At 37.4% G+C, this 25,380-nt stretch overlaps 1 protein-coding gene across 1 annotated transcript; it reads right to left on the bottom strand.

Moving 5' to 3' along the window:
• Window positions 1–22,315: 22,315 nt before the first annotated feature.
• On the bottom strand, window positions 22,316–23,449 carry LOC130464936 (uncharacterized). The gene has a single exon (XM_056834075.1). It carries the CDS (start codon window positions 23,447–23,449, stop codon window positions 22,316–22,318), a length of 1,134 nt encoding a protein of 377 aa, XP_056690053.1.
• Window positions 23,450–25,380: the final 1,931 nt, after the last annotated feature.

Here is a 25,380-nt window from a genome sequence, read left to right on the forward strand (position 1 = left end):
CAGATTCGGATTCCTGAAATCCGTAGAGTTTGAGATTAATTCGAGTCTTTTAGCGCGTATCAATTTTATGACGGAATGCGTCTGGGCCCGTTACGAACTCTAGGCTCGTTAGGATTTTAATTAATACGTAACTCTTATTTCCGAATCATATTAGGAATAGGATTCTCGCAGGTTTCTATCTCATTTAGGATTTATGTCGGAATGCAACACCTAATTCTGACAGGTTTCTATCTTTTATGATTTGCCACTTTTAGAAGCTACCTTTTACGGCAGTTACTATTTTTAGCAGGTTTCGGGTGAAATGAAAAGGGGAATTGAGATTCGTTTATTTCATAGGAGATGCGTTTGTCAAGTGGAGATTTACGTTTTCATCATCGAACCTTTCCCTTGCGGGAATGGGGACAAAAGTAGGTGTCTACACTTGCTAATCATTTAGAAATCAAAGCAACATAGTAGATTAGAATGGGATTCGGATTTACCTAGTTAGATTTAGGCAAGAGCTCCCAATTGCTTTGGATTTTAGGAATTTTGTATGTGTTTTTTGTGGAGTTTTGAGTTGTATTTTGAGGCGTAATGTCGAAATTACGACGTTGTATTGTTGTGCTCCCCTTTTTTCGATGGAAATGAGGGGTACTTATAGGAGGGAATGGTGCAAAACGCCGGCACACGCCAGCGCAGGGCGCCAGGCCAGCGCAGTGCGCTGCTGACGTGGCTTGAATGCCGCCAAAGCAAGGACGGGGAATCGTCCTTGTTTCGTCTTGTAGCGTTGTACATGTTGTACGAATAGTACTAGTTTTGGCGTTTTGTATTTTCTTGGAGGTTAAGGCATCGTTTAGCGTCTAAAAACAAGCCTTTATCGGGTTTTTGAATTCCGGTTTTACGGGATGGGGCCCGACATGCTCGGTTTTGTGGGTCGGCGCCCGAATTTGACTTGCCTTATTTGAGTGGAAAAGGACTAGTAAAACCAATAGTATGGTCTACTAGTTGAGATTGTACTTGGATTTTGAAATTGGATTTGGAAAGTTGTATTTTGTACCGAGTTCCGGGAGGGGAACGGCCTCGGGGATTGGATTTTGGACCTTGGATTTTGGAGGTGTTCTTAGCAATTGGGATTTCCGCCTGGAGTTACTCCAATCACCTAACAAGGATAATGGTATCGTCATCATCCCAAAGGGGAGACACAAATTAGGTGTCTACAGTTATCCAAGTAAGTGTTATTTTGGCATGGCACCTTTTAACTCAATTTTTAAAGTTTGGAACTTAATGCTCTTACTATATTGGTTAGATTTTAAGTCAACTAAAATCCTTAATCATGCAACATAATCAAGACATAATCTCATGCATAATTAAGACATATTTAAAGCAATAAATAACTTAAAGCATGGATAAGATATAAATGTGATCTAGTATGGCCCGACTTCATCTTGAAGCTTCAACTTCAAACTCCGTCTTGAAAATGGATTGGAAGCTCCGTCTTGAATTTCACCATGGGAGGCGCCATTTTCTTCAAATAGGATATGCTATAATTGAAACTCATTACAACTATTTGATGGTACGCAGACCATATTTAAAATAAAAACTTTAGTGCATTAGACCAATTTTACATTCAAATTAATGGTACGCAGACCATATTTTCTATCCTATTTGGGCCATACTAGTCACTTTCCATAACCTGCAAAACAGTATATTTACGATATACCATTCACCCATTCATTTATCAATGAATGGCCCACATAGCAAGTTAGTAGAAAAAATTATGCATCACATAAATATTTGCAGCAACTAATCAAAGGGTTCCAATAATCTACAAATTATTCAATCTTATTAGTTCTAATCGAGTTGTTTTAACCTTAAAGGAATGTAGACCTAATTAAGAGTTTAATGACTAAAAGCTCCCACTAAAACCAAGAATATACATGCTTTACAAATTTTAAACATAAAATTGTATTTCCTTGCCCAACCGAAACTTACAAATTTGATTAAAATTTAAAGCCCATATAAAATAATATTTAAATCCCTTTATTTTATTTTCAGTTGATTAAAATTAATTAATTTATCAAGGTTTTAATTTTAGTAAAGTAATTAGTATAAAATAATTTATAATAATTAAATTAATCAAAATTAAATTCCAAGAAAAATTAAATTACGAAATTAAATTAAAATCGTTTTCAAGCGAAACATAAACAAAACGGCCCAAACGTACCAAGGCAAGGCCTTAGGCCGAAGCCCAAGCCTTGCACAAGCACCAACTCCGCAGCGCCATGGGCCGCGTGCACAAAGCAACGCCCAAGGCCCGCGTTGCTGTGGCCGAGTAACGCACCATCGCAGCGCAACAACCCTTGTTGTGCCTGTTGCATGCTCGTCGATGGCTGTGCGCTGGGCCGTGGCGTGCGCAGCGGCACGCGAGCTCCCTTGCTCGTTTGGTGTTGCCTTGCCTCGTGCCTAGCGCTACGATGCATCGCTGCCCCTTTTGCTCGACCATCCACACGGCACACACGGCACTGGCCACTTCCTGCCGCGCATGCCTTGCTTGCTCCTTGCCTCGTACTGCATGGGCGACGAGCTCCCTTGCTCGTCGTCGCATGCCCGCACAATTCAACACCCCTTAAGGGTAACACTTAGCTTCCATTGCTTCGTGGTGCAAGATTGGTAATCGGTTTTATAAAAACTAATAATTTTTATACTTTAATTTAATCGACAAATTAATAAATCATATTAATTTCATTAAATTTGGGCAAAAATCAAAAATTTATTATTCAAATGAATTTCCAATTACACTTATTTTAGGGATTCAAATCTAGGTCATAAAATTTTAAAACTTTTCAATTTTAACAAATTTTATGGTGGTTTTTAATCATAGGATCCTAATTAAATTGCTAATTAATTATGAAAATCAAAACAAATTCTAAATGATTTAATTCGGAAATTCAACAAATTAATTACAATTACAAATTAGGTTGTATAATTAACAAGATTAGGCTTTAAAATTGTTAACCATATACAGTAGGTCAATCATAGATTCAAGATTTACATACAAGATTCGCAAATATTTAATTGAACATCATAAAAGTTACAAATTTTGCGTTCGAAAAACTAAAACCTCCGAAAAGTCGTAGTTAGGCTTCGAATTTGGGAATTTTGGGTTTGGCGACAGATCTTTGATTTTTGTCAGAATTTTAAAATATTGTTTACATGCGAAATTCACTATAAAGTTATAAGATTCCGACCATTATTGCCAAAACTGCCGAAAATCCTGCGAACATATAATCAAATAATCGCACGAATTTGCAATTGATTACATACACGAAATTAATCACCCCTTTAATTCATTGCAAATTTATAAGATTTAATCCATGTAAACTATAATGATCTAATCCATGTTAACTATAATTGATTGTGAAATTAATTAGAGGCTCGTGATACCACTGTTTGTTAGGTTATGATACATATGGAAAAACATAAATCATGCGGAAAACTTTAATGCCAGGAAACATATTATTTACACATAATCATATAGCATAATTTAGATGCATACACTTTGTAGCGTGCCTTCCCTAGCTGCGCCCGAACCGAACAAGAACAAGTCTTTAGGACTCCAAGTGTCGTCCCTCCGTAGATAGTCCACAGCACGTCCGGATCCGCCTTAAGCTTGACCAACTAGAATCGCCCTTAAGGTTCCTAGGAATTTTCGGCTAAAATGGTTGCAAGTGTTTGGCTGATTTTTGCTTCAAAATCTTACCTTTGAATACTTCAATATTGTATATAAATTTGTGACCCTAGGGCCCTATTTATAGATTTATGGAAAAGGACTTATAATCCTATTAGAATACTAGTTTAGTTTAATTAGAATCCTGCTAGGACTCTATTAAATAAACTTTATCGATTAGGATTAGGATTTAATCATATGACAAATTGTAATAGCTTTAGGATTCGTTTTGCACACAACCGTACACGAGCATGAACACAAGCATGCATGCACGCGGCGCCCAAGCAGCGCACGCCCATGCGCAAGCCTTGCGGCCCACGCACAGTGCACAGTGCTGAGGCCCACTTGCTCGCAACCCATCGCTGAGCTCGCGCGCGCCAAGGCTTGGCTGGGCCTGGCCTTGCGCTGGGCCTGGTCGAGGCTTGGCGTGTTATTGGATGCGTGTGGCTTGCTGGGCGATGGCCTGGCTTCGTGCTGGGTCTTCGTCTAGAAAGCCTCGTCCGATGCTTAATTCGTACGATACGCTTTCCGATTAAATTCCCGATTCCGGAATTCATTTCCGATACGAACAATATTTAACATTTCCAATTCCGGAATTATATTCCGTTTCGAACAAATATTTAATATTTCCGTTTCTGGAATTATTTTCCGATTCCGATAATATTTCCGATTCTGACAATATTTCCGTTTCCGGTAATATTTTCGATTCCGGTAATATTTCCATTTCCGATAATATTTTCCGATACGTACCATGTTTCCGTTTCCGGCAACATCTACGACTTGGATAATATTTATATTTCTGATACGATCCATATTTCCGTTTCCGGCAATATCATCATTTCCGGAGTATTCATTTCTTGCTTTTGACGATCTCAACTCCCATTGAAACCAAGATCCGTCGATTCCGAATATCCATGGATGGAGTATTTAATGCCATTAAATACTTGATCCGTTTACGTACTATTTGTGTGACCCTACGGGATCAGTCTAGAGTAAGCTGTGGATTAATATCATTAATTCCACTTGAACTGAAGCGGCCTCTAGCTAGGCATTCAGCTCACTTGATCTCATTGAATTATTAACTTGTTAATTAATACTGAACCGCATTTATTAGACTTAACATTAAATGCATACTTGGACCAATGGCATTATTTCCTTCAGTCTCCCACTTGTCCTTAGGGACAAGTGTGCATTTCCTAATTCCTTTGTCGCTCGATGCTTGCTCTTGAACATAAGGTAAGAGTTGTCATCCTTATTACATCCAGAGGTGTTTCTCGGTTTCAGAGTTCAACTGATCAAATAAACAGATAATCATAGCCTATGATTCATCTGAGCACGGCAATGCATTTTACAGTTTCTAGCTCTCCGAGTGGTCTTGTACAAATTTTAGCATCTCATCCCGATTTATGGGAGGACAATCCCAATCTTGCGATCTTGAGATTAGACTTCGTTTAATAGGTGATTACCTGAGCGTTGCCTTTATAGCCTCCTTTTACGGTGCGACGGTTGGTCAACGCCAAAGTAAGCAGTTCTCAAACAAGTAATCTCAAATCACTCTGGTATTGAGGATTAGTGTCTAATAATTTTAATGAAATTTACTTATGACGGATTTTCATCACTTACAGTAAAGTTTCATAGGTCTGTCCGATACTAGTCTTCCCAAAGTAAGTATCTATGCAAATGATTACGACATTGCCATGTCCTCATAGTTCAAGAAACAGAACTACTAGTCATCTTGCATTCTAGTCGTCTAAAGTTTTCTATGCGTCCATCTTTATAGAAAATTCCGACCAGGGACCATTTTCAACTTTTGACATTCAAGTTCACTTGATAGACATTTCTTAGTCACAGGACTGGTCCTAACAGTCTATCTTGAATATATTGTCAAATTGAAGGGACTCATCATTTAATACTAAACCAAGATTAAATGGAATATGAAAATACATTTCATATATGATAAATGTTCAACCCCAATGGTTTACAACCATGGGCCTCGAACCCATCTTTAAAACAACTAGTGGAATTCAAAACTATGCTTTGATTTCCAGTGCCACAATGTGAGTGTTGTTTCTCACTTGTTGCATAGGTTTAGTTATCATGCTTTGCCAATCTTAATATCCTTATCATCGAATGTTCTTCGAGACAAGACGATAAGATCTTTTGAGTTTTTTTATTAAGTGATCTAGTCTTTCTTCCTTCAAGAGTGGTTCTACGCATTTTGCAATGAAGAACCATCAAGTCAGCAGACATGTGATCCTCCCAGGTTCAGTGAAGAACTCTTTAACGTAAACAACCCTGTTTTATTGCTTCAAAGGCAATAATTACTTTTACTTCAACTGTTTAGGTTGCTAGTGATGCTTTGTGTGGATTTACTTATCCAAGCAGTTCACAGATATGTGGAAGACTTTCCAGCTGTATCTTAAAACAGAGAAATTAATATTTAATTTCCCACGCAACAACTCATGGTCTCCAATCCATGTTGCCATTTCAAAACACGATGCTCTTTAGCTCGTCCTTGTCAATGGTTAACTCCAAAGGAATCTTGCTTGATCCTTTGCCAGTGTTTATGCGTGTAGCATCAATATTTAGCATATCTTTATTTCCTTGAATCAAGAACTACTCTTATGTATCCTTTTCAAGTACCATAAGTTTTTCTTGATCTCATTCTAGTTGATCTTCACTTAGATTAATAGAGATTGGTTATATGTTCGTCATGCCTAAAGCCTTACGATACATTTTTGGCGATCCTCATATTATATCATACATGATAAATTATTTTGCAGAATAATTCCCAATTGAATTCTATTCATGTAACCTTAGCTTATCTAGTTTCAGTAGATACTAAATCCAGCTAAATTCTTTGACATATAATATAGGTTTAAGAATCTTATTTTGACTCTTTGATGTTTAACTTAGTAAATGCTTATACATAGTTCAAACATCCTTTACTTAGATTTATTCATATGGGTCGAATGTCTCCAATGGAGTCTTTCGTGTTTAATTTAGTAAATGCCATTACTTAATCCAAAATAATATTATAAGATCTTTGTAAATAGATCTTAATACCCAATATGTACTAAGTTTCACCTTGGTCCATCATTGATGAATAATTTCAAATCTAAGTCATTAGCATTTGAATGTTATTTCACAATAGAGAGATATGTGTGTGATACACATAGGACCAATTAAGTTTTACGTACTCCCACTAAACTTCTTATTTATCTATAAGAGTCATGTACATTTTATGAAACTAAAATACTTATTAGCTTCACTAAAATACATTTCTAATTCCCAATTGCTTGATTAAATCTGTACTTAGATTTCATAAGCTAGCTTTCCTTTTCAAGCATTTATTTGGATCCACAAATCCTATGACATACCATGTACATAGTTTATTCCAACATTTGATTGAGGAATTGTTTTGTCATCCAATTGCCATATGTACCAATATGCAATCATTGCTTGATTTATAGACTTCAGCATTACGATTATGCATGAGGTTTCAACACAATCCACGCCGTGAATTTGCTTGTAACCTTTAGCAACTAATCTATCTTTGTGTGTGAACACAATTCCATGTTTGATGGTTTTTATCCTTAAAACCAACTTGCAACCAATAGGTGTGAAACTATTCTTGCAAATCAACAAAATGTCAATTTTGTCATCAAAACATTGATTATGTTTTATGCCCTTTAACCATCTAAAACATTTGAGTCTATATATGGCCTCTAACCATTTTAGGGAATCTGGGTTTCGTCATAGCTTTCTTACAGGTCACAAACTCATTAATCTATATGATAATAGTTTGATTGCAAGTTGTAGGTTTCTTCACTATCTAATAGAAGAATCGCATAGCTTCAGTGACCTAAACTCCATGTTTCTTCACTATCTAATAGAAGAATCTCATAGTTTCAGTGACTTGAACTCTATGCCTACTTGGGTATAGAACATCGATCAAACAATAGAATATCAACAACCACTTGAAAGTCCTTTGAATACTCTGTTCTCCTTGAAGCACTTGTAAAGTCTTCTAAGAGATGTCTATTCTTTAAAGCTACTTCTAAAGTCCTTAAAGAATACGTGTTCGGATTTTCTAAAGAACTTCGAAAAGCCTCCTGAATGTCCGTTTATGTTTGTTGTTCGCCTCGAAGACATTCGAGGTCTCTTTTCTCCCACTTTTCATTTTGGAAACGAATCTCGAAAAGGACATTATTTTGAGCAAACAAACATTATGTTCTCAAAAATCCGTGGTAGAAACAATACCCTTGTGTCTCATTTGAATAAATCACAATGAAACATATATCTATACTTGGGCCTTAGTTTGTTGAATAACAAACACTAAGCTCCCACTGAGTTTAGGAACTCTTTAGATATATTATGAAAAGATATTCTGAAATTACTTTTCAATAGCTTTGACGAATTTGGTTTAGTTTGGTGGTAGTTGAGCATTTTGTTTAGAAATTATAGGAAAATTCTTTATGATTCATCATTTGATCGAATCAAGTATTAATTGACTTCGATCATTCCAACTTAGATATGCCATATCTTATGGAGCTAGATCGTGAAATTACAACGCACAATTATTGATGATCATTTTTGGTCTCAAGTAATCATCAACATGATCTAACCTAGATCTTTATGATTTCTTGCCAAGTGATTTTATACTTCCGAATCTTTGAACTAGCCAAACAGATTCAAACTTATATCACATTTGAGTAAGAAAAACCTATATTCACCCAAGTCCATGTGAAATAATGAAGTCATAAAATCTTTCTTTAGCTTTGAACTCTATTGTCTAGGCGTTCTATCAATAGTTCATATCCTTTGTTACTTTCAACAAGTAAGACTAGCTTGTCTTGAATTGATCTAGAAATCAACCAACTTTTAAAAGTCCATCAAAATAGATCCTTTGAATGTTAACAATGCCAAAGATTAGTGAAACTCAAATCAAGGGGTTGATTTGAACCTAGTAAAGTTTTTATTGTTAAAGATTTGTTTGTTTTAACCAAGCATATTGACTCAACTCGTATAAACAAACAAACATTGTTTTTGTTTTTCTTGAATGTGAGTCTTTCTGTGTTTGAAAACAGAAATTTAGGTATGGTGATTATGGAACAAAATAGCCATTAAGTTCCAGCCTTTGAAAGGACTTAAAACAAACTAGATGACCCTACAACTAATGAAGCATTTCCATGCTTCATTTCCCACTTGTAGGCCATTAGTGTAGCCTAACTTCCATTTTTTGAGTTTTTACCGAAGTAAGAACCTCAAGCGGTATATGATACCAAGGAAGTTTGATTGCTAGGTAACTTCTCTTTATACATAAACTTATAGGTAGAAACGGAATCGTAAATTCCTTTCATTTGTTCCTTGTTTTCCTATTTCATGTACCCTTTCTTAAGAATTGAATTCTATAGTGTTGACTTTTATACTTTGTTTAGACATGTCCAATGTCATTCCAACAAAGTTTTTACCATTTTACTTATGTTGAAAATTCTGTTTCAACTAGATGATCTTACCAGAAGCTTCTAAAGTTCTCTAAGCATCGATCTATTCGAATGTCTAAGGACTAGACTCATTCGAGAATTAAATGGAAAAAAGATTTTAGGTTGTTAACCATTGGTAAAGCTGAGCGTTTAAACTCAATGCTCTATGATCTCAAAAATACATTGTATTTTGAATTCACAAGCACCAATCGGTTCGCCATTCGACTTTGATACTCGAAAACAACCATAAAAGTCGCTAAAAGAAACGTACATTTTAAATTGCTCATTTTCTCTCATTTCCGTGAATCGTTCTTGGATTCACTACCAATCGAGGAAATTTACTGTTACCTTTATAAAAGGATTTATTGCAGTGCAAGATATTTAATTATAAACAATAATTAAAACATACATTGAAGCATGCAAAGTCAAAACATTTATCATGAGTAATAACTTGAAAGTTAAAGCAATCATGAAATTTAAACAAGTTATTAGCATTTTATTCGAATTTATTGTTCCGGCAGGTGTGAATAAAATGATTCCAAGACCCTAAAACCATTGAAGAATTAAGCACATTATGTATTTAGACTCAATTCTAAAACCTTTTAGGTAAGCAAAAGCCTTTTGCTAATAGTCTAGAAACTACTCTTGGTTGATAGGTACATCTAAGAACTTATTAGGTAAACCTATCAAATTTGCCACGACATAAAAGGACTCCTTACTTATATCGTTGAGTTTTACCAAAACTAACAAGTACTCACAATTACTTGTGTACCTTACCCCTTTAGGATCAATAAGTAACACTTCGCTGAGCGTAAAACTATTACTAGATTGATGTAAAGGTTATCCAAGTAAGTGTTATTTTGGCATGGCACCTTTTAACTCAATTTTTAAGTTTGGAACTTTAGGCTCTTACTATGTTGGTTAGATTTTAAGTGAACTAAAATCCTTAATCATGCAACATAATCAAGCCACAATCTCATGCATAATTAAGACATATTTAAAGCAATAAATAACTTAAAGCATGCATAAGATAAATGTGATCTAGTATGGCCCGACTTCATCTTGAAGCTTCAACTTCAAAGTCCGTCTTGAAAATGGATTGGGAACTCCGTCTTGAATTTCATCGTGGGAGGCGTCATTTTCTTCAAACAGGATAAGCTATAATTAAACTAATTACAACTATTTGATGGTATGCAGACCATATTTGAATTGAAAAAATAAATTTTGGTGCATTAGACCAATTACATTAAAGTTAATGGTACGCAGACCATATTTTCTATCCTATTTGGGCCATACTAGTCACTTCATAACCTGCAAAACAGTACATATACAATATATACCATTCACCCATTCATTATCATAAATGGCCCACATAGCTGGTTAGTAAAACACGTTATATATGCATCACTTAAATATTTGCAGCAATTAATCAAGGGCACCAATAATCTATCAATTATTTAGTCCTTATTAATTCTAATCAAGTTGTTTAACCTTAAAGGATTTGTAGACCTAACCAAGAGTTTATGACTAAAGGCTCCCACTTAAACCAATAACTTTATATGCTTTACTAATTTTAAACATAAAATTGTATTTCTACTCTAACCGGAAACATACAAGTTTAATTAAAATTTAAAGCTCATATAAAATTATAATCGAATCCATTTATTTAATTTATTTTTCAGTTCAATTAAATAAATTTAAATTAATTCAAGGTTTAATTTTAGTAAAATAATTAGTATAAATTAAAATTTATAATAATTATAATATTCAAAATTAAAATCCGAGAAAACAATTTAAATTATTAATTTTAAAATTAATTAAAATTATTTCCGAACTGAAAATTTAAAATTAAAACGAAACTCATCAATAGTTTGCAAGACGAGGCACTTGGGCTTGCGCCCAAGCCCCATCGAGCTACGAGGCCCATTGCCCCGTGCCATTGCTCGTTGCCCATGGCTCGCACAGCGACATCACACACACGCCCCATCGCCACGCACACACGCAGCCTTGAGGGCTACGATGTGCGCAGCTTGGTGCTGTGTCGTGGCTGCCTATCCTTCGGCAGGCTTGGTGCGTCGTGGCGCAGCGCACTGCTGCCTACACGCATCATGCTTAGCGTTGTGTGCCCACTGCCCTCGCCCATCGCTAGCATGCACGACTAGGCCTAGAGCCTTGCGTGTCGCATAGCTCGTTGCTCGCTGCATTCGTACCGCACGGGCGACGAGCTCCCTTGCTCGTCGTCGCGTGCCCGCACTATACAACACCCCTTAAGGTAACACGTAGCTTCCTTTGCTTTGTGCGTGCAACATTTATGAGCGTTTTCATAAAATATAAAATTTTTAATTTAAAATTAACGACAAATTAATAAATCATATTAAGTTCATAATTTTAGGGCGAAAAATCGAAAATTTATTAATCAATTAATTTCCGATTAACATGGATTCAAATCTAGGTCATAAAAATTTAAAATTTAACAGAAATTAACAATTTTTATGGTGGATTTTAATCATGGATACCTAACTAAATTATTAATTAATTATGAAAAGCAAATCAATTCTAAATTATTCGAATTTCAACAAATTAATCATAATTACAAATTAGGTTGTATAATTAACAAGTTAGGCATTCAAATTTGTTAAACATATACTGTAGGTCAATCAAAAATTCAAGATTTATCAACAAGGATCGCAAATATTCAATTTAACATCTCAAATTTACAAACTTTTGCGTTCGAAAAACTAAAACCTCCGAAAAGTCATAGTTAAGCTTCGAATTTGGGAATTCTGGGTTCGGCCAAACAATACATTTTTTGTCAAAAATTTAGAATGCCTTTTACATGCGGAATTGACACAATAATCACTCGATTTGGATGAGTAATGAAGAAACTGCCGAAAAACTGCGTACATATAATTAAATAAACGCAATTTGCAATTAATTAACAATTACGAAAATTAATCACCCCTTTTAATTCGTTGCAAATTTGTAAAATTTAACCATGTCATGCAATTTAGATTATGAAAATAATAAGAGGCTCGTGATACCACTATTAGGTTATGATACATATGACAAAACATAAATCATGCGGAAAACCTTAATGCCAGGAAACATATTATTTACACATAATCATATAGCATAATTTAGATGCATACACTTTGTAGCGTGCCTTCCCTAGCTGCGCCCGAACCGAACAAGAACAAGTCTTTAGGACTCCAAGTGTCGTCCCTCCGTAGATAGTCCACAGCACGTCCGGATCCGCCTTAAGCTTGACCAACTAGAATCGCCCTTAAGGTTCCTAGGAATTTTCGGCTAAAATGGTTGCAAGTGCTTGGCTGATTTTTGCTTCAAAATCTTACCTTTGAATACTTCAATATTGTATATAAATTTGTGACCCTAGGCCCCTATTTATACAGTTATGGAAAAGGACTTATAATCCTATTAGAATACTAGTTTAGTTTAATTAGAATCCTGCTAGGACTCTATTAAATAAACTTTGTCTATTAGGATTAGGATTTAATCATATGAAAAATTCTAATAGCTTTAGGATTCATTTTGCACACAACCGTACACGAGCATGAGCACGAGCACGCATGCACGCAGCGCCCAAGCACCGCACGCCCATGCGCAAGCCTTGCGGCCCACGCACAGCGCACAGTGCTGAGGCCCACTTGCTCGCAGCCCATCGCTGAGCTCGCGCGCGCCAAGGCTTGGTTGGGCCTGGCCTTGCGCTGGGCCTGGTCGAGGCTTGGCGTGTTATTGGATGCGTGTGGCTTGCTGGGCGATGGCCTGGCTTCATGTTGGGCCTTCGTCTAGCAAGCCTCGTCCGATGTTTAATTCGTACGATACGCTTTCCGATTAAATTCCCGATTCCGGAATTCATTTCCGATACGAACAATATTTAACATTTCCGATTCCGGAATTATTTTCCGTTTCGAACAAATATTTAATATTTCCGTTTCCGGAATTATTTTCCGATTCCCATAATATGTCCGATTCTGACAATATATCCGTTTCCGGTAATATTTCCGATTCCGGTAATATTTCCATTTCCGATAATATTTTCCGATACGTACCATGTTTCCGTTTCCGGCAACATCTACGACTTGGATAATATTTATATTTCTGATACGATCCATATTTCCGTTTCCGGCAATATCATCGTTTCCGGAGTATTCATTTCTTGCTTTTGACGATCTCAGCTCCCACTGAAACCAAGATCCGTCGATTCCGAATATCCATAGATGGAGTATTTAATGCCATTAAATACTTGATCCGTCTACGTACTATTTGTGTGACCCTACGGGTTCAGTCAAGAGTAAGTTGTGGATTAATATCATTAAATCCACTTGAACTGAAGCGGCCTCTAGCTAGGCATTCAGCTCACTTGATCTCACTGAATTATTAACTTGTTAATTAATACTGAACCGCATTTATTAGACTTAACATTAAATGCATACTTGGACCAAGGGCATTATTTCCTTCACTGTTAGGTTATGATTAATGTACAAAATATAATTCATGCGGAAAAACCATAAAGCCAGGAATCCAAATTAATTAATTGCCACATAGTCAATTAGCATAATTAGGATACATACAATGTGATGTGGGCCTTCCCTAGTTGCTCCCGAACCGAACAAGAACATGTTTAGGACTCCAAATGTCACCCCTCCGTAGATAGTCCACAGCACGTTCGGATCCGCCTTAGATTCAACCAACTAAAATATTCTCAAAGGTATTATGTGCACTCGGGAAACTTATTATTAAAGTTAGGCAAATATTAAATTCTCTCTTGAACTTAATGTATTAGAATACTTATGAATTGCATTATAAATTGTGATCATGAACCACATATTTATAGGGTGGAAATAACGGAGTTAGAATTCTACTGGGATTCAAATAACTAAATCCATTAGGATTCTAGTTAAATAATATCATTAGTATTTTACGTTTAATCAAATACCTAAGTATTCCAGATTTAACAAAAATATCCAATTTGAGTAGAATTAGGAAAACGCGATTACTTGACAACGAAGTAATCCTAACCGGCCAAGGTAATGCATGCGTGGCCCTTGAGCCCACGCTGCTATGCAGCCCGCAGCCACCCTGGTGTAGCCCGCAGCACCCAGGCCCACGAGTGGCGCTACTGCTTGCTCCATGGCCCAAGGGCGCTGGCAGCATACACGTGGCCCACTTGGGCGCTGCTGTTGCTCGGCCTGCCTTGCTCTGCCTGCTCTGCGCGCGCGGGCTTGCTGGGCGCTGGGCCTGGCTTCGCGCTGGGCCTTGCGCCTTGCAAGCTCGTTTGTCGATCGTTCGTACGTCGCGCTTCCGATTCGTTTTACGATTCCGGAATTCATATCCGATTCGAACAAATATTTAATATTTCCGATTCCGGAATTTATTTCCGATTCTAACAAATATTTAATATTTCTGTTTCCGGAATTTATTTCCGATTCCGACTATATTTCCGATTCCGGTAATATTTCCGTTTCCGACAATATTTCCAATTCTGGCAATATTTTTATTTTCGATAATATTTTCCGATACGTACCATGTTTCCGTTTCCGGCAACATCTACGACTTTGGATAATATTTATATTTCGTAATGATCCATATTCCGTTTCTGGCAATATCATCATTTCCGGAGCATTCTATATTTTGCCTTTTGACGATTTCAGCTCCCACTGGAACCGAGATCCGTCGTTTCCGAATGTTCATAAATAGAGTATTTAATTCACTTAAATACTTGATTTGTTCACGTACTATTTGTGTAACCCTACGGGTTCAATCAAGAGTAAGATGTTGATTAATATTATTAATTCCACTCGAACTGAAGCGGCCTCTAGCTAGGCATACAGCTCACTTGATCTCACTGAATTATTAACTTGTTTAATTAATTAATATTGAACCGCGTTTATTAGACTTAGCATTGAATTCATACTTGGAACAAGGGCATTATTTCCTTCAGCCGGTACGTCTACACCATCTGGACCTGTACCGTCGGCAGATGGAGGCAAAGGCTGAGCAGGCAAGTTCTTGGACTGGCGAGTTTACTTCCTTGATTTCACCATTAGAGTCCTCAAAGACAGGGGGAGGCAGACCCAATTTCTCAGCATTTAAGATAGCACCCTGTTTTTCCATCTGCCGCTCAAACCATTCAAAGGAAAACTCATCCATGCAGGCGTCCCAGGCACGGCGAGCTTTCTCCCTTGTCTCGGTCGCGGCTTCCTTAGCCTCCGCTTTGACCTTGGCTACTTCCGATTGAGCAACAAAACATTGATCCTCCAATTGGGCCACCTGTAGCCTCAAAGACACCGTCTCCTGGATCTTGGCCTCGGTTTCCTGAAGATAGGACTGGGCAGAAAGAGCTTCAGCCTTAAGATTGTCAATAACGAGTACTTGCTCATTAATTTTGATCAAATACTTCTTATTGTCACTCCGCAGGACGGCGAGCTCTTTACTTTGAGCCTCTATCGTCTCCTGCATCTCCAGTCGGACCTTCTCCACCGTCACCATGGCATAGTTTTCAGCGTTGGTGGCTTTGTGCACCTGCCTGTTGAGCTGACCCGTGACGTCGGCCGTCCAGCGCTTGAGACGTTCGCCTCTGACCATCAACTATAAAAGGAAAAGCAAAAAATTAAAATTTAAACTAAGAGTTAAATCCAAACACATATCGAATCACTAACTTACGTCCAGGAGATATGACTGCATGACCCCAATATGGCCGTCGGAAGACGAGGGAAATGACTCCACATACTCCTTCGGCATGGCCTTCATCACCGCAGAGATGATCTTCGACTTGCCCTTTGAAGAAAAATACTATGAAGGAGGAATGTGATGCACCTCCTCCTCAACCTCAGGCTGCCGATTGGGTAATGAATCAAACCAAAATGAAACGTCATTCATTTTTTACCACATTCACAAAGTAACTCCAGGAACTAAAAACAAATTACCGCTATCTTCACCAGCCTTCTGACGAGACGTCTGGGGGTTACCAGCCTTGGACGGTTCACCTTCCTCATCAAGAATCTCGACGGAAGAAGGCGAAGGAACTCCCTTCTGAGCAGTCTCCCGCCTAGCGTCATCTCGCTTCGCCGAACCTTCCGGCGGCGGAACCTGCCTCAGAGGCGTCACTGCCATAGGGATCACCTCCACCGGAGAATCTGCCGACTCCCAAACGACGTCCTCCTTTTTAGGACGCTTGATTCCAGCCTTCACCTTTGGACGCTTCCCAGCCGATGCCACTTTATCCTCTGCCTTCCTCTTGGGGACGGCTTGGCTCTTCTCACCTTTCTACAAATTCAAAAGAGAAATGAGAATAGTCCTAAAAAGACAAAGTAAATAACTAAGGGACTCACCTTTGCCGGTGGGCCGCCGACGATCCCCTTCAGCTTTTGCTCAACCATCTGAGTTAGCCACTCCTTAGTGTCGATTTGGCCTTTCTCGACAGGAGGAAGTTTAAACATGGCAAAGGATGCACAAGAAGAATGGTTAGTAGAATTAAAGCGAGGTCATACTAATTAATCAAAACTATCCCAGATCATACCCATGGTCTAGACCTGCGGCGGCCAGAAATACAGGATCTTTAAATTGAGAATAAGACGGAAGCCAAGACTTGGGAATATTTAGATTTTTGCCTTCAACGGCTAAAGACTCTACTTGGAAGTGGACGGCTATCTGGTCCCACTCATGCTTAGTCAAAGCCGGCAGCTCCTCACTTCCCCTAGCAAAGCGAGGCTCTAGCTTCCAACAACTAAACTTCAGCTCCATTTCCTGATCTATCGTCCACATCATAACCCATCTTAACCTCCAGAGATGATGTTTGGACGGTTAGTCAAAAGTAGTTGCATAATCACCTTTGTTGGCCAATTGTTACCACCCCTCGGCTCCTTTCACCTTTTGAAGACGAACCAACCTCAAGAAAGCATTGAAAGACAGTTTCAAACCCAAGAATTCACATTTGGCCACATATCCAAGCACGCTCGTCCAGGAGTTCGGAGTAAATTTCCACAAGCCAAGGCCAAATCCATCCAAAACTTCTTCCACGAAGGGATGGACGGGGAATTGCAGGCCGCTTTTAAGCGCTCCATTATACACAGGAAACTCTCCTGGGCCTACATCATAGATAGTGGAAGCCTCACTGGCCGGCAGCCCGTCTAATAACCCGAGCCAATATTTAAACCATCAGCATAACCTTTTCCATTTTTCTCCAGCCATTTCATCCACTTAGGATCCACGCAAATTTGGCTAGCAAGGATTTCACCATTTTCCCCTCTCACCATAACAACAACTCGAGGCCTTTCAGCTGCCTCCTTTTCAACCCCGCCGTCAATCTCATCTTGCTCTGACTCCTCGAGTGAGTCAGCTGGGTGATTAGACGGACCAACATCCTCCGTCTCCTCCATCAAAATTCATCAAAATATGTGGCTTCATGACGAGAGCTTTTGGCCTCGCTTGGAGGACTCCGGCTTAATTCTCCAGCCGACACTCTGATGGATCTCCCTCCTGAGAAAGAAGGGTCAATCTGTTTTCTCCTGAACCGAAGGGCAGCTAAATTTACCGTCTTTTTTGTCCTCGCCATCGTATCCTACATAAGAGGCATAATGGGAGGCCGAACTTAACGACGGGCTAAAAATGAGGGATATTGGTGCGGCGCAGATCAGACCACCATATCCAGAAGTTCCAACCCAACGTCCCGAGAACCGAGGTACCGTCATCATAACTGACGGCATAGAGTTGAATAAAAATAAAGTAACGAATGAAGACTCATAAGAAAGGCACAAATTAAAAAATAAACACGAAGTCTAAGGCATAGAGGTTTACCTTGTAAAAATGACGGAGCAGATGACCACGAAGCCGGGCGGTGAGAAAAAAAGAGACCGAATGGCAATAGGAAGGGTTTTCGTCTTCCTTGATTGAGTGCAAACTTGACGGGAACAAACTTGAAGAAAATTCTCTCTCTAAAAGCGCAGGAGAGTGAAAAAATCTAAACGTTTAAAATCATTTACCCCTCCTCTATATATAGGAGAGGGGCAACAATAGAAAGTCGGCCACGTGGCCATCACCCATGGCCTAAAAAACAAGGCATGGGAAATCCAACAGTCAAAGATGGCAATGACCAAGCGAATTTACGTTATTACCCTCCTTGAGGGGAAAATGTTGTGGTTAAATCTTCCCGACCTGCGTAGCCCAATCCGCAAGTGCCATGTGGCACTGCTTAAACACGTCAGCAAGCCACTTGGCTCCTTTCCACTTCTCCGTGGGACAAATATTAGGCAAAATGCCCATCAATTCCTTTGGCCCATGGCCCAAAAGAGGAATATCTTGATAGAGACACTTGTCCTCTTCTCATTAATTAGCCAATCAGAACCTAACTTTTTAGGGTTAGTCCCATAAAGACAACAAGTATAAATACCCCTATTTCCCAAGAAAGGGGTGAACAAGTTTCAACACAAAAAATACATCACTATTGATGACATCAACAACTCTCTCTCTATCTCTCAATTTAATATTGTTTTCTTCCTCTTCTAAAAACCACCAATCTTACTTAAGCATCAGAGGAAAAATTCCTACGGAAATATTCTTGTTTTGCAGGTGACACAGTCGGACGTGACGTGGATCAAGTTCTACCTGGGCCGCATACCTCCTCGTCAGCAACATAAGGAAAAACTCCCACAACAGCAACAGTTTCAATTGAGTTTATGGCAACGCTTTAAATTGAGTTTATATACGGCAACGTTTTAAATTGAGCTTATGGAAATGCTTTTAATTGATCTAATGCTACATTCTCAAATGAATTTAGTTATCCATATACCTGTAATACAAAGATTTCAATTGATCAATAGCTACATTCTCAAATGGATTTACTTATCCATATACCTCTAATACAAATCGTTCAATTGATCTATAGTTAATTCTCAAATAGAATTAGTTATCCATATACCTGTAATAAATATGAACTACATATAATAAGATTTTCATAACAAATAAGTTAAAAATCTGTAAATTCATAAGAATAATATATATCTTTTACAATTGTCTGAATAGTTCAAAAAAATATTGGTTCTAAAACTACCTCCATTAAAATGAAAAAATCATGCAATAATCATTATATGATAGCTTTATTTCTTAAAACCTGTCTAATATTTATGTGCACTATAAATATCCACATATTTAAAGTAGCTCGTACTTCTTGACTATATGCACCATCCTACACAACAAACAAATCAAGTATAACAATTTAATAAGAATTCAATATCAATGAATAAAATCCAAATATTTAAGAAAAAAGAAGCTCAACATGAATGAAAAAAGATAAACCTTAAAAAAAAGAAAAGGAATGAACTTGTTAACCAAATAAGTTTACAATAGCAGCCTATGATATACAACAAACTAAGATCTCTGAATAGTTAACTAAGATCAAGTCAGTTTATGACTTGATTAACGGATTGGATCATTTACATGTTTGTGTATGTTTGTGTATGCACTGGTTGTAGCTGCATTTTAACTTAAACAATCTATACAAACAATAAAAAAACCAAGTTGCAAGCTAGCCTAAAAGATATACAGACATAGACATGCTTTCTCAAACAAACTTTTGCAGCCCCTATTAGCCTTCACCAGCGTTCACTAAGGCAAACAACCCAAAACCAACAACAAAACAAACAGAAAATAGAACATCAAAAGGCTATAAGTAGGAAAAACATTACTCAACAAAGCAGCTCAAAAAATAGAATTAAGCACAAACAATATAACTAAGCAGATCTGGAACACCAAACGGTTCAAACGCATCTTTGGGGTATCTTCAACAACGAAAATTAAAAGGTTCAAACGCATTCCCTTATCCAAATATTACCAAAAAAAATAAGTATATTAAAGAAACTAAAATTGATTGGATTGGTTATCCTTAAGTAACCCCTATGACTCGGGAATCGGGATATCCTCAGTACCAAGCATCCAATCCCAGTCTGTATCATCATGGTCAGAGTCAACTTCAGGCTTGGCTGGAACATCTAACAAATCACTTATGTGTATAGATCGTACTTCATCACCGGCTCATGCATGAATATCATTTTCATCAGCAGGAGGCATGTCATTACAACTGAAATCAATAGGATCCTGCCAATATGTTTCCTTACTTAGCTCTTCCTCAAAATAAAAAAGATCTCTTGGAATATCCTGCATAACATACTGAATATCATTTTCAACTGGATCTTGGGAGAAGTAAACTTTTTGAACTTGAGAAGCCAGTACAAAAGGATCATGTTTGGAACATTTCTTCTTGAAATTGACATATTTAAGCCCCACACTCATCGATATCACCAAGGAACCAATCACACTTAAATAGCACAACACTGAATTGAGACTAAAAGTCTAATTCAATAATTTCTTCTATAACACCATAGTAGGTAACATCTCCATCTACAAGATTTCGGTCCCTTGAGCTAGCAAAACTTGAAGTCAAAGCTATTAAAGTGACTCCCCTGTTTTGTGTCTTTATTCGTAAATCACGCTCTCTTGTGTAAAACTTATAACCATTAATAATGTATCTAGTGTACCTCCCGTCCTAAGGATTAGGACCCTTAGACAACCAAAAAATTTCACCACTAACTTGTTCTGTTGGAACCTTTGCCTGAAACCAAACAATAAAATCTCTACTATGACTTTGTGCGGTATCCCATCTACGCTTTCGACCTTGGCTATTCACCCAATTTGGTGTTCTCTAAATTTGAAGAAAAAAAAATGTATAACATAAAAATGAAGTAAATAAAAAATATTTATAACATCTAACTTGATATAAGTTTCCACTTTAACATCGCCGCAATTGAAGATGATATATCTATGAGCTTGCTTCAAACTTTAGAAATCCAAAGTAAATCCCTTTCCTTTTCTTTTCCCTTTTCCTCCAGGAGGATATCCTATCTTAGGAAAAATAGATGATTCCTCATCCCCATCAGCCACCCCGAAATTCCTAGCACATCTTCTTTCCAGTCTAGTGCTTACACCTTCGAGTAAATATCGAGAAATAAAAGTCAAGCATTCTTCCATCATATACCCTTCTGCTATGCTTACTTCGGGGTTACTCCTATTTCGGACATATGACTTCAACCTACCAAGATACCTCTCAATAAAGTACATCCATTGATATTACACAGGTCCACCAAATTTGACTTCCTCTACTAAAGGAACGGGTAAATGCATCATAACATCAAAGAAAGCAGGAGGAAATATCATTTCGAATTGACAAATTACATCAACAACTTCAGATGCTAACCTGTCTAATTCTTTAAGATTGACAATTTTACTACATATACCTCGAAAAAAAATTACTCAATCTAATCAAAGGTACTGCTACAGTTTTTGGCAATATTTTTCTAACAGCAACCTGAAGCAAGTGATGGAGCACAACGTGTGCATCATGAGTTTTGTGACCAGTAAACTTTGTTTCTTTAACTTGTACACATCTCCCTATATTCGATACCCAGAAGGTAACTTTGTTTCTTTAATAACTTTAAGGAACAAATCCTTCTCTTCATTACACATTGTATAAGGTGCCGGTGGAAATAACATGTGGTTGCCATCATCAGAAAGATAAGGGTGGAGATGTGATTTTAGGACAAGGCCCAAGGGCCACTAAATCAAGACGCGCATTGTTGTGGTCCTTAGTCTTTCCTGGATTGTCTAACAAGGAGCCAAAAATATTATCAAAAAAACATTTTTCTCAATATGCATGACGTCAAGATTATGACGACATTTGATATTTGGCCAATATGACAATTGAAGAAAAGTTGGTTTCTTTTTCCATGGACCTTTACTTCCTCCACCTTTCTTTGTTTTCCCGAAATCACTTACAAAGTTCTCTAATATCCTCTGTTTCTTCATTAAATGATTTCTTATTCTTTCGCCATGGATAACTTGCATCAAGAAGCCTACGGGTGTCCATATAACAATTTTTTTTTTCTGTGAGGCAAATATTTCGGTGTCACATCATGGTTACAATTAGGACATGCATATTTCCTTTAGTAGACCATCTAGATAACATAGCGTAAGCCGGGAAATCATTTATCGTCCCCATTAAAGCAGCATGCAATATAATTGAAATGATTGCTTTTTAAATGCATCATATGTTTCAACCCCATACTCCCATTATTCCTTCAGGTCGCAAATAAACATCTATGTCATTTCCAAGAGACTTAGGGCCCGAAATTAACAAAGATATCATAAAATATTCAGGTTTCATAGAAAACCAGGGTGGAAGGTTATAACTAATCAACACAACAGGCCATGTGATATGAGCAACACTCATAGTTCGAAATGGATTAAATCCATCGCTAGCAAGAGCTAGTCGAACATTTCTTGGTTCTATTTTAAAGTCAGGATACGTCTCATCAAAGTCCTTCCAAGATTGTGCATATGCTGGATGTCTAATTTTGTCATCTTTTGTTCGCTCTTTATCATGCCAAACCATTGAAGCGGCTGTTTTAGAACACATGAAAAGTCTTTGGAGTTTAGGCTTCAAAGGAAAATGCCTAAAAACCTTTGCAGGGACGTTCTTAGACTTCCACCTTGATGTTTCACACTTGGGACAAACATCAGCTCCTTCATACTCTTTCCTGTAAAGAATGCAATCGTTGGGACAAGCATGTATCTTTTTATAATCAAAACCCAAGTCCTTAATTATATTCTTAGATTCGTTATAGGATTTTGGAAGTCGAGCCATAGGAAACACCTCTTTTAATAACTCTAAGAGATCCCCAAAGGCCGTATTGCTTAAGCCATTAAGGACCTGGAAGAGAAATAAACAAATTATGAAGGATAACATTGAGAAAGTTTTACAACCCGGATAAAGCTCTTGCTTCCCTTCTTCTACTAGCTTATAAAACTTTATAGCCTCCTCATTTGGCTCACTTGGAACACCTTGATCTCCATTTAAACCTTCTTCCACCTTAATAAAAGTATCATGTAATAAACCATCAATATCATCATACGTATTTTGATCATTAATTCCAGACATATCGTTACTTGTAGATGAAGATGCTTCCCTTTGAACGACCCACTCCCTGAATCCCTTTACGAATCCGTCAACAATCAAATGATCATAAACGACGTCTCTAGAATGGCAAAAACTCCTAGAACACTTTTTACAAGGGAAAAAAATTTGTCCTCCAATAGCATTCTTTGTAAAATAACCATTAAGAAAAATATTCAAAGCAGCTTTAAAACCTTCTGACCCTCTAGGGAAGTTCATCCAATTTTGATCCATTTGTTAAATATATTCCACAACGACGATGCCTAAATTACACACAAAAAAGAGTCTATAGATCACAAATATTTTGCAACGAATAATAGATTTGTTGGATATAGACATAATTAACAAATAAGAGACTTAAGAAGACTGTTCAGTAAATAATCAATCAAAATATAGACATCAACTTAAAATTTGCAGCCCCTAATTAGTAATGTACAATGTAAAAGCAATTGGAAAAAGTTAAATATATAAATTGTCTGATCTAGAGAATACAATAAAAGGAACAGAAGCATAAAGAAGTAGAATACGGGACCAATTCAACTAACCTACATCAACTTAAACATAGCTAAGACACTAATTATGGACTAAATAACTAGTAATTTCAGTTACAACTAATTAAGTTCCTAAAAATAAAATGCATAAATTTAAACCTTCGTGCATTCTGACAGTACTTGTAATTTTAATATGCCCATGCGAAAAATAACATTTAGCTATAAGATTGGACATAAAATACAACTAATAGTTATAGATTTTACTTTAAGTTAAAATACTACTAATGGAACCAGAAATGGGCTTAAGAAGTTAGAAACCAAAGTAAACACAACAATTGGTCAACTTTACCTTCCTTTAGCACAACTAACATATTATTACATAAGAAAAAAAATATACATTAGTTGTTTTTCTATTTTAGTTTGTCACGTCAGTGTCTCAATTATGTGTTGCAGAAAGAGATAAGACATTTAGGTATCTGCTCAGCAACGTTATAGATCACAGCAGCAAATTGCAACTCAACATTATCACCAAATAAGCAACTGATCAACACAACAAAAGAACAAAACAAAATTGCAGCATAACAACTGAATATATACTAAATAACCTATTGAGTCTGTGAGTATGTGACCACTAAATCGCAAACCTATTACAGGAACACTATTATTTCTTCCTAGATCAGACAATCGTTTGTTTAGCGAACTCACAAGAAGTAGAAGGAAAGCATTTTTTAGTAGCAAATCTAATCAGTATTCACGCTCAAATCCCATCCAAACAACACATAATGTCCCTGTGGATGTGACATAATCTAACATCTCCAAAAGGACATGACAGAAGCTATAGTCATTTTCGATAAAAACTCCTAGAAAGACTCCAATTGAAAATTACCAGCCAACCTCTTCAATTTAACGTAAACAGAATATTAATAATCGGGAGCAATATAAGATCTTGTGAGGGGGTCGAAAAAGCACGAGGCTAATGCGTGACCTCGTCCCTCGTGGGTGTGACGATTCTTTTTATTCAATCAAGTGTAATTGGATTTCCTGTGAGTTTACACCCAATTGACTAGTAATATAGGAGTCGCCATTCAGTTTTTAACGACAATGAGAAAAACTGACAAAACCCGGTTATCGTGACATAAAGGGAGTGCAATTATGTTTGACCACGACGGCCGTAGGTTCCCTTGTGATCCCTGGTGTGGGGATCTCTCAACATACACCCGCAAGGTAGAGATTGAGGGTTCGGGGGACTGTAACTACCGAGAGGAGTACTCGCTCTTCGATAACTCCAGAGGCAGGATATCCTTACTAGCTCAGCATAAATAATTGAAGGGACATGCGTTAACTATTAAACTAATCTGAGTTGATTTTAGCAATATGCAACATATAATACTAGATCGATCGCGATTATCTGATTTAAATAGCATTAAGGGACCTGGCATGATGATCCAATTTCCCAAAAATATTATATTTATTAAGCGTGATAGAACAATCAGATTTAGTTAGTTTAACAGTTCATAAAAAGGGCGAGGAAAGCAATTAAATCATAGAAAAGGGACACATTACGACGCACCCTTGAGAGGTGCGTCACGGTTCTCAGAAAACTAACCACTTTGACTTTGCTATTTCTCCTTTTTATTTAACGAATCTCAAATTATGGGACAGGATACGTTCTGT

This window comes from Spinacia oleracea, unplaced genomic scaffold, assembly GCF_020520425.1.
Source record: "Spinacia oleracea cultivar Varoflay unplaced genomic scaffold, BTI_SOV_V1 SOVchr0_018, whole genome shotgun sequence".
NCBI classification, from domain to species: domain Eukaryota; kingdom Viridiplantae; phylum Streptophyta; class Magnoliopsida; order Caryophyllales; family Amaranthaceae; genus Spinacia; species Spinacia oleracea.

Coding starts and splice junctions, on each gene's coding strand:
- LOC130464936 (XM_056834075.1), bottom strand. CDS start 23,449: ATGGATCAAAATTGGATGAACTTCCCTAGAGGGTCAGAAGGTTTTAAA.